This window comes from Leptonychotes weddellii, chromosome 1, assembly GCF_054177405.1.
Source record: "Leptonychotes weddellii isolate Sample4059 chromosome 1, ASM5417740v2, whole genome shotgun sequence".
Lineage (NCBI taxonomy): Eukaryota > Metazoa > Chordata > Mammalia > Carnivora > Phocidae > Leptonychotes > Leptonychotes weddellii.
In genome coordinates, this window is record NC_138369.1 from 7,009,096 (window position 1) to 7,021,101 (window position 12,006).

Here is a 12,006-nt window from a genome sequence, read left to right on the forward strand (position 1 = left end):
GGCTCAGTCGTTAAGCGTCTGCCTTCGGCTCAGGTCATGATCCCAGGGTCCTGGGATCCAGCCACGCATCGGGCTCCCTGCTCCGCAGGAAGCCTGCTTCTCCCTCTCCCGCTCCCCCTGCTTGTGTTCCCTCTCTCGCTGTGTCTCTGTCAAAGAAATAAATAAATCTTAAAAAAAAAAAAATTCATGTTGTGTGCTAGATCCAGAAGGAAATGTAAAATTAATTTGAGAACAGGTAAAGAAACTTAAATTCTCCAACTGGGGGTCTGGGTGGCTCAGCTGGTTAAGCATCTGACTCTTGGTTTTGGCTCAGGTCATGATCTCAGGGTCATGGGATTGAGCCCTGCATTGGGCTCTGTGCTCAGTGCAGAGTCTGCTTGAGATTCTCTCTCTCTTTCTCCCTCTACCCCTCCCCCCACGGCATGCACTCCCGAGATCTCTCTTTCTAAATAAATAAATAAAATCTTAAAAAAAGAGAGAAACTTAAGTTCTCCAAGTACTTAGAATTTTCCAAGGAAGGACATCTTTTCATGAAGTAAAAATGTAAAATGCTACATGTGATTAACAAAATGTTGACATTAACAAAGAAATTTTAAAAAGAAATATTTAATGGCTTGAGCTATGTGATGATTACATGGGTGTATATGTATGTAAACATTCATCAAGCTCTCCATTAAGATTGTACATTTTACTTTAGGTAATAGCTGAATTTAAAAGTTTTAAAATATGGGGGCACCAGTGGCTCAGTCGTTAAGCAGCTGCCTTCGGCTCAGGTCATGATCCCAGGGTCCTGGGATCGAGCTCTGCATTGGGATCCCTGCTCCACGGGAAGGCTGCTTCTTCCTCTCCCTTTCCCTCTGGTTGTGTTCCCTCTCTCGCTGTGTCTCTCTCTGTCAAACACATAAATAAAATCTTTAAAAAAATTTTTTTTAAATATGATAACTGATTCATTGAGCTATATTTACACACCTTTCTGTATGCATAATATATTTTAAAAGTCTAAACAAGTGTCACTGAGGATTTGAAGAAAGTGAAACACTTGTATACTGGCTTGTGGGAATATAAACTGGTTCAGCCACTAAGGAAAAATGTATGGTGGAGTTCCTCAAAAAATTAAAAATAGAACTACCATATGATTCAGCGATTCCATTTCTGGGTATATACCCAAAAGAACTGAAAGCAGGGACTCGAACAGATAGTTATACACCCATATTCATGGCAGTATGATTCACAATAGCAAAGGCAACTCAAGTGTGCATGGATGGATGAATGGATAAACAAAACGTGGCATACACATACAATGGAATATTATTCAGCCTTAAAAATTAAGGAAATTCTGACACATGATACAACACGGATGAACCTTGGGGACATGGTCCTAAATGAAATAAACCAGCCACAAAAGGACAAATACTGTATTAGTCCATTTATATGAGGTCCCTAGAAAAGGCAAATGATAGAAAGTAGAATGGTGGTTGCTAGGAGCTGGAGGGAAGAGAGCATGAGGAGTTAGCATTTAATGGCAACAGTTTCAGTTTTATTTTATATTTTTAAAAGATTTTATTTATTTGACGGAGAGAGACACAGCAAGAGAAGGAACACAAGCAGGGGGAGTGGGAGAGGGAGAAGCAGGCTTCCCGCCGATCGGAGAGCCAGATGTGGGGCCTGAGCCCAGTACCCTGGGATCATGACCCGAGCAGAAGGCAGACGCTTAACGACTGAGCCACCCAGGTGCCCCCAGTTTCAGTTTTAGAAGATTGAAATAAGTTCTGGTGATGGTTGTGCAACAATGTGAATGTACTTAGTAACACAGAACTGGACACTTAAAATGGTACATTTTATGTTATGTACATTTTACTACAATTTTTTAAAAGTCTACTTTAGGGCGCCTGAGTGGCTCAGTCGTTAAGCGTCTGCCTTCCGCTCAGGTCATGATCCCAGAGTCCTGGGATCGAGTCCCACATCAGGCTCCTTGGTCGGCAGGAAGCCTGCTTCTCCTTCTCCCTCTCCCGCTGCTTGTGTTCCTGCTCTGTCTCTGTCAAATAAATAAAATCTTTTTAAAAAAATTAAAAAATAAATACAAATGGGAACAATGAGATGGCATTTTTTTAAAAAAGTCTACTTTAAAAAAAAAGTGATAAGAGGGCGCCTGGGTGGCTCAAGTGGTTGAGCGACTGCCTTCGGCTCAGGTCATGATCCTGGAGTCCCTGGATCGAGTCCCACATCGGGCTCCCTGCTCGGCGGGGAGTCTGCTTCTCCCTCTCCCACTCCCCGTTTGTGTTCCCTCTCTCGCTGTGTCTTTCTCTGTCAAATAAATAAATAAAATCTTTAAAAAAAAAAAAAGTGATAAGAGATGAAGTCAGACTGGAGTTCGGGGCTCCTGGGCTGGGGGGCGGGGGAGCGGGGAGCGCCAGTTGAAGGCTATTAACCTAAGCGGATTAGCACATAAAACAGAGGCCTGGCAGTAACTGAGGCTCCAGGCGAGGACAGTTATCCACCTCCGAAAAGCCCTATCTGCAGTCCCTTGGCCTCCGCGACACAGGGCGCTGCCCCGGGGGACAGGAGGCTACTCAGCCACCGGTAGGATGCCTCAAAGACTGCGCAGCCGCCGCACTTCCGCCTCATCAAGATTCCTGTGATTGGCCAGGCTGAAAGGAGCTCCAGCCAATCAGCTGCCGGTCCAGGGGGCTGGTGCGCCCCACTCCAGCACGTTGACAGCCACGTGGGCAGCTGCTGGGAGAGCTCCGGCCCTTGGCGCCAGTGCCCAGCTCTGCGCAGGCGCACTTCCGCTCTGCTCAACTGGGACGGACGTGGGTGAGGGCACGCGTGGGTGGTGGTGGTGGTGTCGCGGAACTGGCCACGGCCTTCCGAGCCACCAGTGTCCCTTCTCCTGTCGAGGCAGTTACGGCTCTCATTTTCTTATTTAGCCTTACAGAAGTAACGGATTCAAACACAGGCGTTTACATATTTCTTTTTTGTATTTATTAACACAGAGAACAACAGTGTGTGTGGAGCCCCGATGTAGACCCTTTAACGCAGAGTCCTCAAAACAACCCTAGGAAAAATAGCAGCTTCACAGGGTTGGATCCTGGCAGACAGCTCCTTAACCAAGGGACGGAGGTTAAAATCACCAGCAGTGAGTCACCGTAACATCATAAGCCCCTGGTATGAGAAGAGAACATCACCTCTCTGGTATCCTTCCCAGTAATGTGAAAACCTCAATCTAATCAACATAAACCAAACTGAGAGATAGTCACACAGATATTGGCCAACTCCCTTCAAGAGTGTCGGGTCATGAACGACTGAGGCTCTGTCACTGACTGGAGGAGTCTAAGGAGACATGACAACCTAATGCAATGAGAGATCTTGAATTGGGTCCTGGAACAGAAAAAGGATCAGTAGAAAACCTGGAGAAATCCAAATCAAGTCTGTAGTTTATTAATAGTATTGTACTAAGGTTAAGTTCTTAGTTTTAATAAATGTACTATGGTTATGTAAGATGTTAACAGTGGGAGCAGCAAGGTGAAGGGTATATGGGAATTCTCTGTGCTATTTTTGCAAATTTCCTGTATGTCTAAAATTATCTCAAAATAAAAAATTAGAAAATAAACCTAGGAAGCGGGCACTATCAATATGCCCATTTTCCAGAGGAGGAAACCGAATCGCAGAGAGGTTAAGATACCTATCCAAGGTCACACAGCCAGAAAGCACCAGGGCATGCCCCAAACCCATGGAATATGGATCCAGAACCCCCCTTCCCCCTACTCTTAACCACAGCACCACAGGGTTGTTACGTCATTGACACAAAATGCTGCATACTCTGCCTTCATCTGTGTCTGTCTCACCTGTTCCCTGTTGATGGATCTACAGGGTAACCTGTTCTTAAAAGGCCCCTGCAATAAATGTTCTTTTCACACCTACACTTGTACTTCTTGTTATATTCTAAAAAAAGAGATTTTTCTGGATCAGAAGTTATATTAGATAGCAGGGTTCTCCAGAGAAATGGAACCAACAGAATAAAGAGCAGCAAAGACAGAGACAGTGTGTATGTGTGTTATTATAAGGAAATGACTCATATGATTATGGAGGCTGAGAAGTCCAATATCTGCAGTTGGCAAGCTGGAGACCCAGGAGAGCAGACGATGTCGTTCTAGTCTCAGTCTGAAGCCCCGAGAACCCAGGGAGCCAGTAAGTTCCAGTGTCACAGCTGGCAGGCTTGAGAACCAAGAAGAGCTGATGTTTCAATTCCAGTCCGAAGGCAGGAAAAGACCAACGTCCCATATGAGGAGTTTCTTCTTCTCTCTCTCTTTTTTAAAGATTTCATTTATTTTTTTAAAAAGATTTTATTTATTTTTGTGTGAGAGAGAGATCACAAGCAGGGGGCAGTGGGAGAGGGAGAAGCATGCTCCCCGCTGAGCAGGGAGCCCATGCGGGGCTCGATCCCAGGACCCTGGGATCATGACCTGAGCCGAAGGCAGACACTCAATGAGCCACCCAGGAGCCCTAAAGATTGGATTTTTAAGTAATTTCTACACCCAATGTGGGACTCAAACTCATAACCCCAAGATCAAGAGTCACATGCTCTACTGACTGAGCCAGCCAGGCATCCCATGAGTTTCTTCTTACTGGACAGAAAAGGACAGCCTTTGGGCACCTGGGTGGCTCAGTTGTTAAGCATCTGCCTTCGGCTCAGGTCATGATCTCAGGGTCCTGGGATCGAGTCCCGCATCGGGCTCCCTCAGCAGGGAGCCTGTTTCTCCCTCTCCCATTCCCCCTGCTTGTGTTCCCTCTCTCTTTTTCTCTCTTTCTGTCAAATAAATAAAATCTTAAAAGAAAAGAAAAGGTCAGCCTTTTTGTTCTATTCAGGCCTCTGACTGATTGAGTGAGGCCCATCCATATTGGGGAAGGCAATCTGTTTTACTGGCTATAAATTCAAATATGAATCCCATCCCCCAGTACCCTCACAGACACACCCAGAGTAATGTTTGACCAACTATCTGGGTACCCCATGGCCCAATCAACTTGATATATAAAATTAACCACCAGAAAAGGTAAGGACACTTGTCATTTTGAAAGCTATCCACAAATTTCCCACACCCACCCACCCCATTCTCACAGCTTCCCCAGCACCACCTGTTGTCAGGTGTTCTGAATTTTGCCCATCTGGCAGTCAGCGGGACACATCTGTAAAAAGGCTCCTCTTGTTCAACCATATGTTTTTCCTACAAAACATCTTGCAAAGCTCACGGCTGGACAAGGGAGCGGGCAGCTGTAGAATGACCTACATAACCCCAGCCTGGCCTGTGGCCCATCCCGCTATCCACCCTCCAACTGGTCTTTTAGGGGAAGGTTGGAATGGAAACACAAAGGAGACACCCAGCTTAGTGGGTGTCCTTAGTCCAGGAAGTGCCTGCAAAGTAGGCCCTTCCTTTGTGCGTGGTTAAACACCAACATTTCGGACAAATGTGGTTCGAGTCCTGGCTCACCAACTTTAATTCCATTTATCCGGGGAGCCTTTTTTTGAGCCCCTGTTGGGTGCAGGCACTGTATTGACCACTGGAGCTAGAGCACTGAACAAAACACACAAAGCCCAGCCTCTGTGGAGCTTTTATTCTCATAGGATGAGATAGATGTAAGCAAATAGGAGATGATAAGAAGAAGAAAGCCTGGAAAGGAGATAGAGAGTGGCGGGTGGTTTTTTTAAATTTAGTTTATTTTGTCATTAAAATACACTTAACATACAATGTTATATTAGTTTCAGGTATAAATGGGGGCTTTAAAATGATATATTTTTAAAGATTTTATTCACTGATTTGACAGAGAGAGCGTGACAGAGCACAAGCAGGGGGAGCGGCAGAGGGAGAGAGAGAAGCGGGCTCCCTGCTGAGCAGATGCTTAACCAACTGAGCTACCCAGGTGCCCTACCTAAAAGTGATTTTTTCTTTTTTTTTTTTGAAGATTTTATTTATTTGCGAGAGAGAGAATGAGAGACAGAGAGCATGAGAGGGAGGAGGGTCAGAGGGAGAAGCAGACTCCCTGCCGAGCAGGGAGCCCGATGCGGGACTCGATCCCGGGACTCCAGGATCATGACCTGAGCCGAAGGCAGTCGCTTAACCAACTGAGCCACCCAGGCGCCCCAAAAAGTGATTTTTTCAAAAAAGATTTTATTTATTTATTTGACAGAGAGAGACACAGTGAGAGGGGGAACAGAAGCAGGGGGAGTGGGAGTGGAAGAGGGAGAAGCCGGCTTCCTGCTGATCAGGGAGCCTGATGCGGGGCTCGATCCCAGGCCCCTGGGATCATGACCTGAGCCGAAGGCAGACACTTAACGACTGAGCCACCCAGGTGCCCTAAATATGATTTTTTTTTTTGACAGAGAGAGAGAGACACCGAGAGAGGGAACACAAGCAGGGCGAGTGCGAGAGGGAGAAGCAGGCTTCCCGCTGAGCAGGGAGCCCGATGTGGGGCTCGATCCCAGGACCCTGGGATCATGACCTGAGCCGAAGGCAGACGCTTAACAACTGAGCCACCCAGGCGCCCCTAAAAATGATTTTTTAAAGTGAAAGTTTTTATGGAGGCAGACATAGCCACTGTCAGGTGCAAACACTAAGTGAATAGTTCCCTCATGCCTATCCTCTCCCAGTCAGCCTGGGGGTGGGAGATGCTATCATCTTAGAGCAGGTCTGGGTCAGGGAGGGCCTCTCCAAAGTGGGTGACATTTGAGCAGAGGAAGTGAGGGAGAGGCCATGTAGGCATCTTTTGGAAATGTGTCCTTTGCTAGTGCAAAGGTCCTGAGGTGGGAGCATGTTTGGGTGCTCAGGAAATTCATGTGGAAGGATCTGGGGGCAGCGGGAGCAGCAGGGACAGCGTAGCCCTGGGAGAGTGGCTTGGTCTCTCTGAACCTTGCGTTTCCTTATCTATAAAATGGGCCTGCCTGTTTCCACCCCAAGAAGGTGGCAGTGAGGATTAAATGGTTGTGCTTGGCACAGTGCCTGGCATGGAATGAGCCCTCCAGACACAGAAGCCATTATGAACAACAGCTCCTGCTTATTTTCAGGAGGGGGAAGCTAAGTGAGAGGGGGCTGGCAGAGGGGGGCTGCCCAGACAGGCAGGTGCGGGGGGAAGGGGGTTGGGACTCTCTCCTGGAGATACACAAGTACAGAGTGTGTGTGAGTGAGTGTGTGTGTTTTAGATGGCCCTGAGAGGTACGAAGGTCTTAGGGGTTTCCAAAAAATAAGGTGGGGCAGCGTTTTTCTTTCATGACCTCCTGGACCCTTCGGGGAGACTCCATTTCTTACAAGATCCCACCTTTCATTTAGATGGGAAACTGAGGCACAGAGAGGCTGGGGCCTGGGAAACACCAGATAGGAGCTAAGTAGGGGACTGCGCATGGGGCAGCCAGTAATGGGGGGGGGTTCCCAGGGGTTGGGACCTCCGGATGGGATCAGCCCTCTCCTTCTGCTTCCAACCCCATCAACCAGACAGAGACACAGAAAGACAGAAACGACGGAGAGACATCGAGTGAGAAAAACAACGACTTAGAGAGGTGAAACAGAGACCCAGAGATGGAGAGATAATGGAGAGAGACAGGGGAACAGAGATAGACAGTGAGACAGGCAGATTCATAGACAATGTCAGAAAAAGACTAGGCAAGGCAGAGACAGGCTTATTGCAACCAAGAGCCAGAGCAAGAGATGCAGACACAGACTTAGAATCCGAGGGACACGACAGACTCAGAAAGGGCCACCCTCTAGGGAGACCCCGGGCTGCCCCGTCGGGGGACGCGCCAAGAGCGCCCCCACCCCGCCCCCGTCGTGCCTGGGCCGTGACTTCAGAGTCCGCGCGGATTCTATAAATGGCCAAGCGGCCGCGGGCCGGGGGCGGAGCCGAGTGAGTCAGCGCTTCGCGTCACCGCCGGCCGGACCCCGCCAGGCCCCGCCTCCGCCCTCGCCCCTCCTGGGCCGCCAGGGGGCGCCAGCCGCCTACTCCGCCAAGGCGCGGGTTCTCACTTGCGCAGTAGCGACCTGTGGCCCCGCTGGGGGTTGGCGGGGGGCCGCTTAGCGTGGGCAGGATCCCGGAATCTGCGCGTTCGAGTCCTGCCTGCGTCACTCTCGCGCTGTGTAACGCCAGGCAGTCGGCTGCACCTCTCTGTGCCTCATACAGACCCCATCTCAGAAGGCTGTTGTGAGGAATGAGTTAACAGACCCAGTGCACTTAGAATATAGTATAGCAGGAGCTAATTGTTAGCTCATTCTACGCATTTTAGTCACCTTGCCCGTAGCATATTGGTTGAATCCAGTGGTTCACAAACCACCACTCCCCTCCCCAGGGACATTTGGCAATGTCTGGAGACATTTCTGTTTGGGGAGACTAAGGGAGTGCTTTAGGCACCTAGTAGATAGAGGCTGGAGATGCTGCTTAAAGTCCGAGGAGGCCCAGCAGAGACTCCAGCCAGGAAGAATTATCCAGCCTTGATGTCGACAGTGCTGAGGGTGAGGAACCCTGACAGCCTGGTAGCATTAGGCACAGGGGCCTGGCTTCAAATTCCGCTCTGCCACTGACGCATGTGACAGTCGGAAAGGGATTCCACATCCCGTGCCTCAGTTTCCCCATCTGTAAAGTGTGTATAATAACAGCATCCGTTTCTGAGGTTGTTTTGAAGCATGAGTTGATACACGTACAGTACTTGTAACAGGGCCTGACATGAGGGGTGGCTGTCATATTAGCATGTCACAGCCGTGTCCTTAGCATGTAGCCAGCAAATTGCATGTCCTTAAGGTATCATCAGTATATGGCAGGTTGCTGACATGTCATCCAAATGTCACTAACATCACCTTGACATATGTGGCATGATGTGGTCATGTCATCCAGGGGTGAGATCTGGCCAGATGGGGCTGTTTGCAGGTGTTCCCTCCAGGCCGCCTTGGCTGGAACAGGGAAACACAGGGGTGTCCATGGCCTGGAACCTGCTAACACAGCCACTCCATGGCAAACACAGGTAGTGGAGAGGGTAACATCCAGGATCTCTGCTCCCCCAGATCCTTATGAGGGACTGGAGGGGACAGAAGTAGGGTGCCAGATGCTCATTGGAAATATTGCAATTATCCTGACTCCTTCCCTGTGCCAGGCACTGCCCACTGGCCATGCACCATCCATTAGCCCATTTTACAGATGTGGCAACAGAGGCCCACTTAGAGACTGTTGGTGTCTGGAGTTAAACCCAGGGTGGTGCTCACTAAGCTACCATGGGCTGCAGAGAGATGACCTCAGAGACAAGGAGAGATGGCCTCAGTGACAGACACAAAGAAACCAGGAGGCCCAGCCAGAGGTCCAACGGACAGTGGAGGGCCGGCAAGGATGGGGAAATCTTCATCTCCCATGACCAAGCCCCCCCACCCCAAATAATAACCCAGGCCGCCCCCCTAGGTGGAAACAATGACACAATCAGCTCCCAATACCAAGGCCCTGACATCACGGGGGGGGGGGGAGGGAGGGGGGAGGGGGGAGGATGGCCGAGGTGGGGGGTGCCCCGCCCCTTGGCAGGCCCCTGCAGCCAATGGGACGACCTTGGAAGAGGCCCGGGCCGCCTCCAGAGCTTCAAAAACCTGTGAGGAGGGAAGAGTTTGCAGACGGAGCCTTAGCAGCTGCCTCGGTCGGGTCCTCAGAGGGTCCTCAGAGCTACTGCTACCGCGGCCCACCACCAGCCGGCATGTCCTCTGCTCACTTCAACCGGGGCCCCGCCTATGGCTTGTCGGCTGAGGTCAAGAACAAGGTAGGGCCCCCGCTTGGCCCACACACCCTGGCAGGTCAGAGGCTCCGCTCTTGGGGTTCCCTGGACCCCCTCTTGCCTAGCCCATGTGACTTGGAACCAGAGAGGGAAAAAGGACAGATAACAGGGTAGGGACCGCCTTACTCCCCAACCAGAGCATCCCAGAGCCCTCAGCTACTGTTGGGGGGCGGGTAAAATGGAGGGCATGCAGGCAACCACAGGTAAACTGAGGTGGTCGGTCCCTTGTAAAGATCCCCCCTTGTTCAGAGTCTCCTGTTAACCTGCCCCCTGTTCCTTTTGTGTTCCTGGGGCGCTGGGAAAGGATTTGATTTTCCTCACACACACCCCCATCTCAAAAAGAAACTGGGGAGTGCTTGAGAGCTGGAATTCTGGGGAAGTGAGGCCCAGATAGTGTGGGAGATCCTGAAGGGAGAGGGAGACAGCTGGGGAGGTCAGAGAGTGAGCATTAGGGACATGGCAGGGATCTCCTAATTTTGAGCTGGGAAAACATCCAGATATCACCTTCATGCTATGGATGGGTAAACTGAGGTTCAGAGAGGAGAGGCGAGTAGCTTGGGTTCTATGTAAAGGAGCTGCAGAACTAGGATCCTGGCCTCATCCCCCTGAAACACACACACCCGGGAATGGGGTTCAGCTTCTCCAGGGCAGTGAACCTCTAACTCACTGGAATGCTCCCCTGAGCGTTGCCAGGAGTCCCAGCGCCCCATTTGACAGAGGAGAACATTGAGGCCCGGGGTGGCTTTTCCCAGCGTACAGCGAGGAAGTGGGGAGCTGGGATTGGATCCTGGGCCGGGGGATCCTCGCCGCTGGAGGAGGGGGCTGGCTGGGGGCGGGTGCTCGGGCCGGGCGGGATCCCAGCGCGGCCCCCCTCCCCCCCGGCGCCGGCCCCAGAGCCGCGCGAAGCCGCAGCGCCATATAAGGCGGCCTCGGGGAAACCGGCCCGCGGGGCCGCGCTATATAAGGGCCGGTTCGCTTTATAAAGCCGGGCTGGTGGGGAGGGGGGCGGCAGGGCCGGGGCCAGGTGAGGGGCCGCCCCCTCCCACCTCCTCCCTCCCCCCAGGAGAAGGGGCAGCTCCGTCCCCCAGAGTCTTGGAAGCCTGACTGGGCTGGGGCGGAGGGTTCTGGAGAAACGGAGGAGGCAGGGTGGGGAGTGGGGAAAGAGGGCGAGAGTCGCAGACAGAGATTCTGGGAGCCCGAGACTTGAGAGGGATGGATGGGGAGGGTGAGCCAGGAGCCAGATAAGACGGAGACTGGTATGGAGAGGCCGGGAGAGGAGACAGATGAGCCTCCCCAACCACCACCAGAGGCAGAGAACCTGGAGTCGGAGACCAGAGCGACTGGGGAGGCAGAGATGGACGGGCCAGGAGCCCCACCCCCAACCAGGCACGGAGAGATGGGGACAGGAAGACAGGGCCAAGGAAAGACAGAGCTGGGGAGAGACAGAGGGCAAGGGGATGGGGAGAGAGAGAGAGAGAGAAATACAGCCGTGCATGCGTGGGGCCAGGAGTAAGACAAAGACAAGCCCCCGGAGCCTCCAGCCAGAGCCGGAGCCCAGGGGATAGGACCTGGAGAGACACTGAGGCAGAGGGACATGCAAGACAGAACTGTCCCCTGCAAGGCAGTACTCAGAGCCACCTCCTTAGGGTTCTTCCTCCCCTGCCTGAGGCGCCCAGGCTTCCAGCAGGGGGTTGGGGGGCAGGGCCAGGGGAAGCTAAGCCCCAAGTTTGGCCTGAAGGCGGGGACCAAGAGGCCAGGCACCGCCCCCCAGCTCTGAGTACCCTGCTCTCCAAACCCCCCTTGTCTGCATTCTCTGGTGCCAAACCTCAGAATGTCCGGAATGGCCCCCTGGGCAGGTGCCACCTCGGCCCTGGCCCTTGGCCCACTTCAGCCCCCCCCATGGATGCTGGGGCAGAATTGCCTTAGTTGGGAAGGGATGAGGAAAATCGGGCTTAGGGAACCTCCGACTGGGTCCGGAGAGTTAACTCTGCTCCCCACTGCGTCCTTACCACCTTCTCTGCGTCCCCCACCCCCAGCTGGCCCAGAAGTATGACCACCAGCGGGAGCAGGAGCTTCGAGAGTGGATCGAGGGGGTGACAGGGCGCCGCATTGGGAACAACTTCATGGATGGCCTCAAAGATGGCATCATTCTTTGCGAGTGAGTGGAGCCTACACTGCCTTGGGCTGCCCCCCAACCTGGACATTAATCCCTACCCCCT

At 51.9% G+C, this 12,006-nt stretch overlaps 1 protein-coding gene across 3 annotated transcripts in view; it reads left to right on the forward strand.

Moving 5' to 3' along the window:
- The first annotated feature begins 9,602 nt into the window (after nt 1–9,602).
- Nucleotides 9,603–12,006, forward strand: part of CNN1 (calponin 1) — a 6,118-nt gene continuing 3,714 nt past the window's right edge. Inside the window, exons 1-2 of one of the 3 annotated variants that reach the window (XM_081813152.1) lie at nt 9,603–9,772; nt 11,824–11,945. In XM_081813152.1, coding sequence (XP_081669278.1) covers nt 9,710–9,772; nt 11,824–11,945 — 185 coding nt within the window. In that variant the 5' untranslated portion in view covers nt 9,603–9,709. Of the gene's footprint in view, nt 9,773–11,033; nt 11,174–11,823; nt 11,946–12,006 lie in introns of those variants that run through there. The other 2 variants (XM_006744282.3, XM_081813157.1) reach the window with 2 other exon arrangements.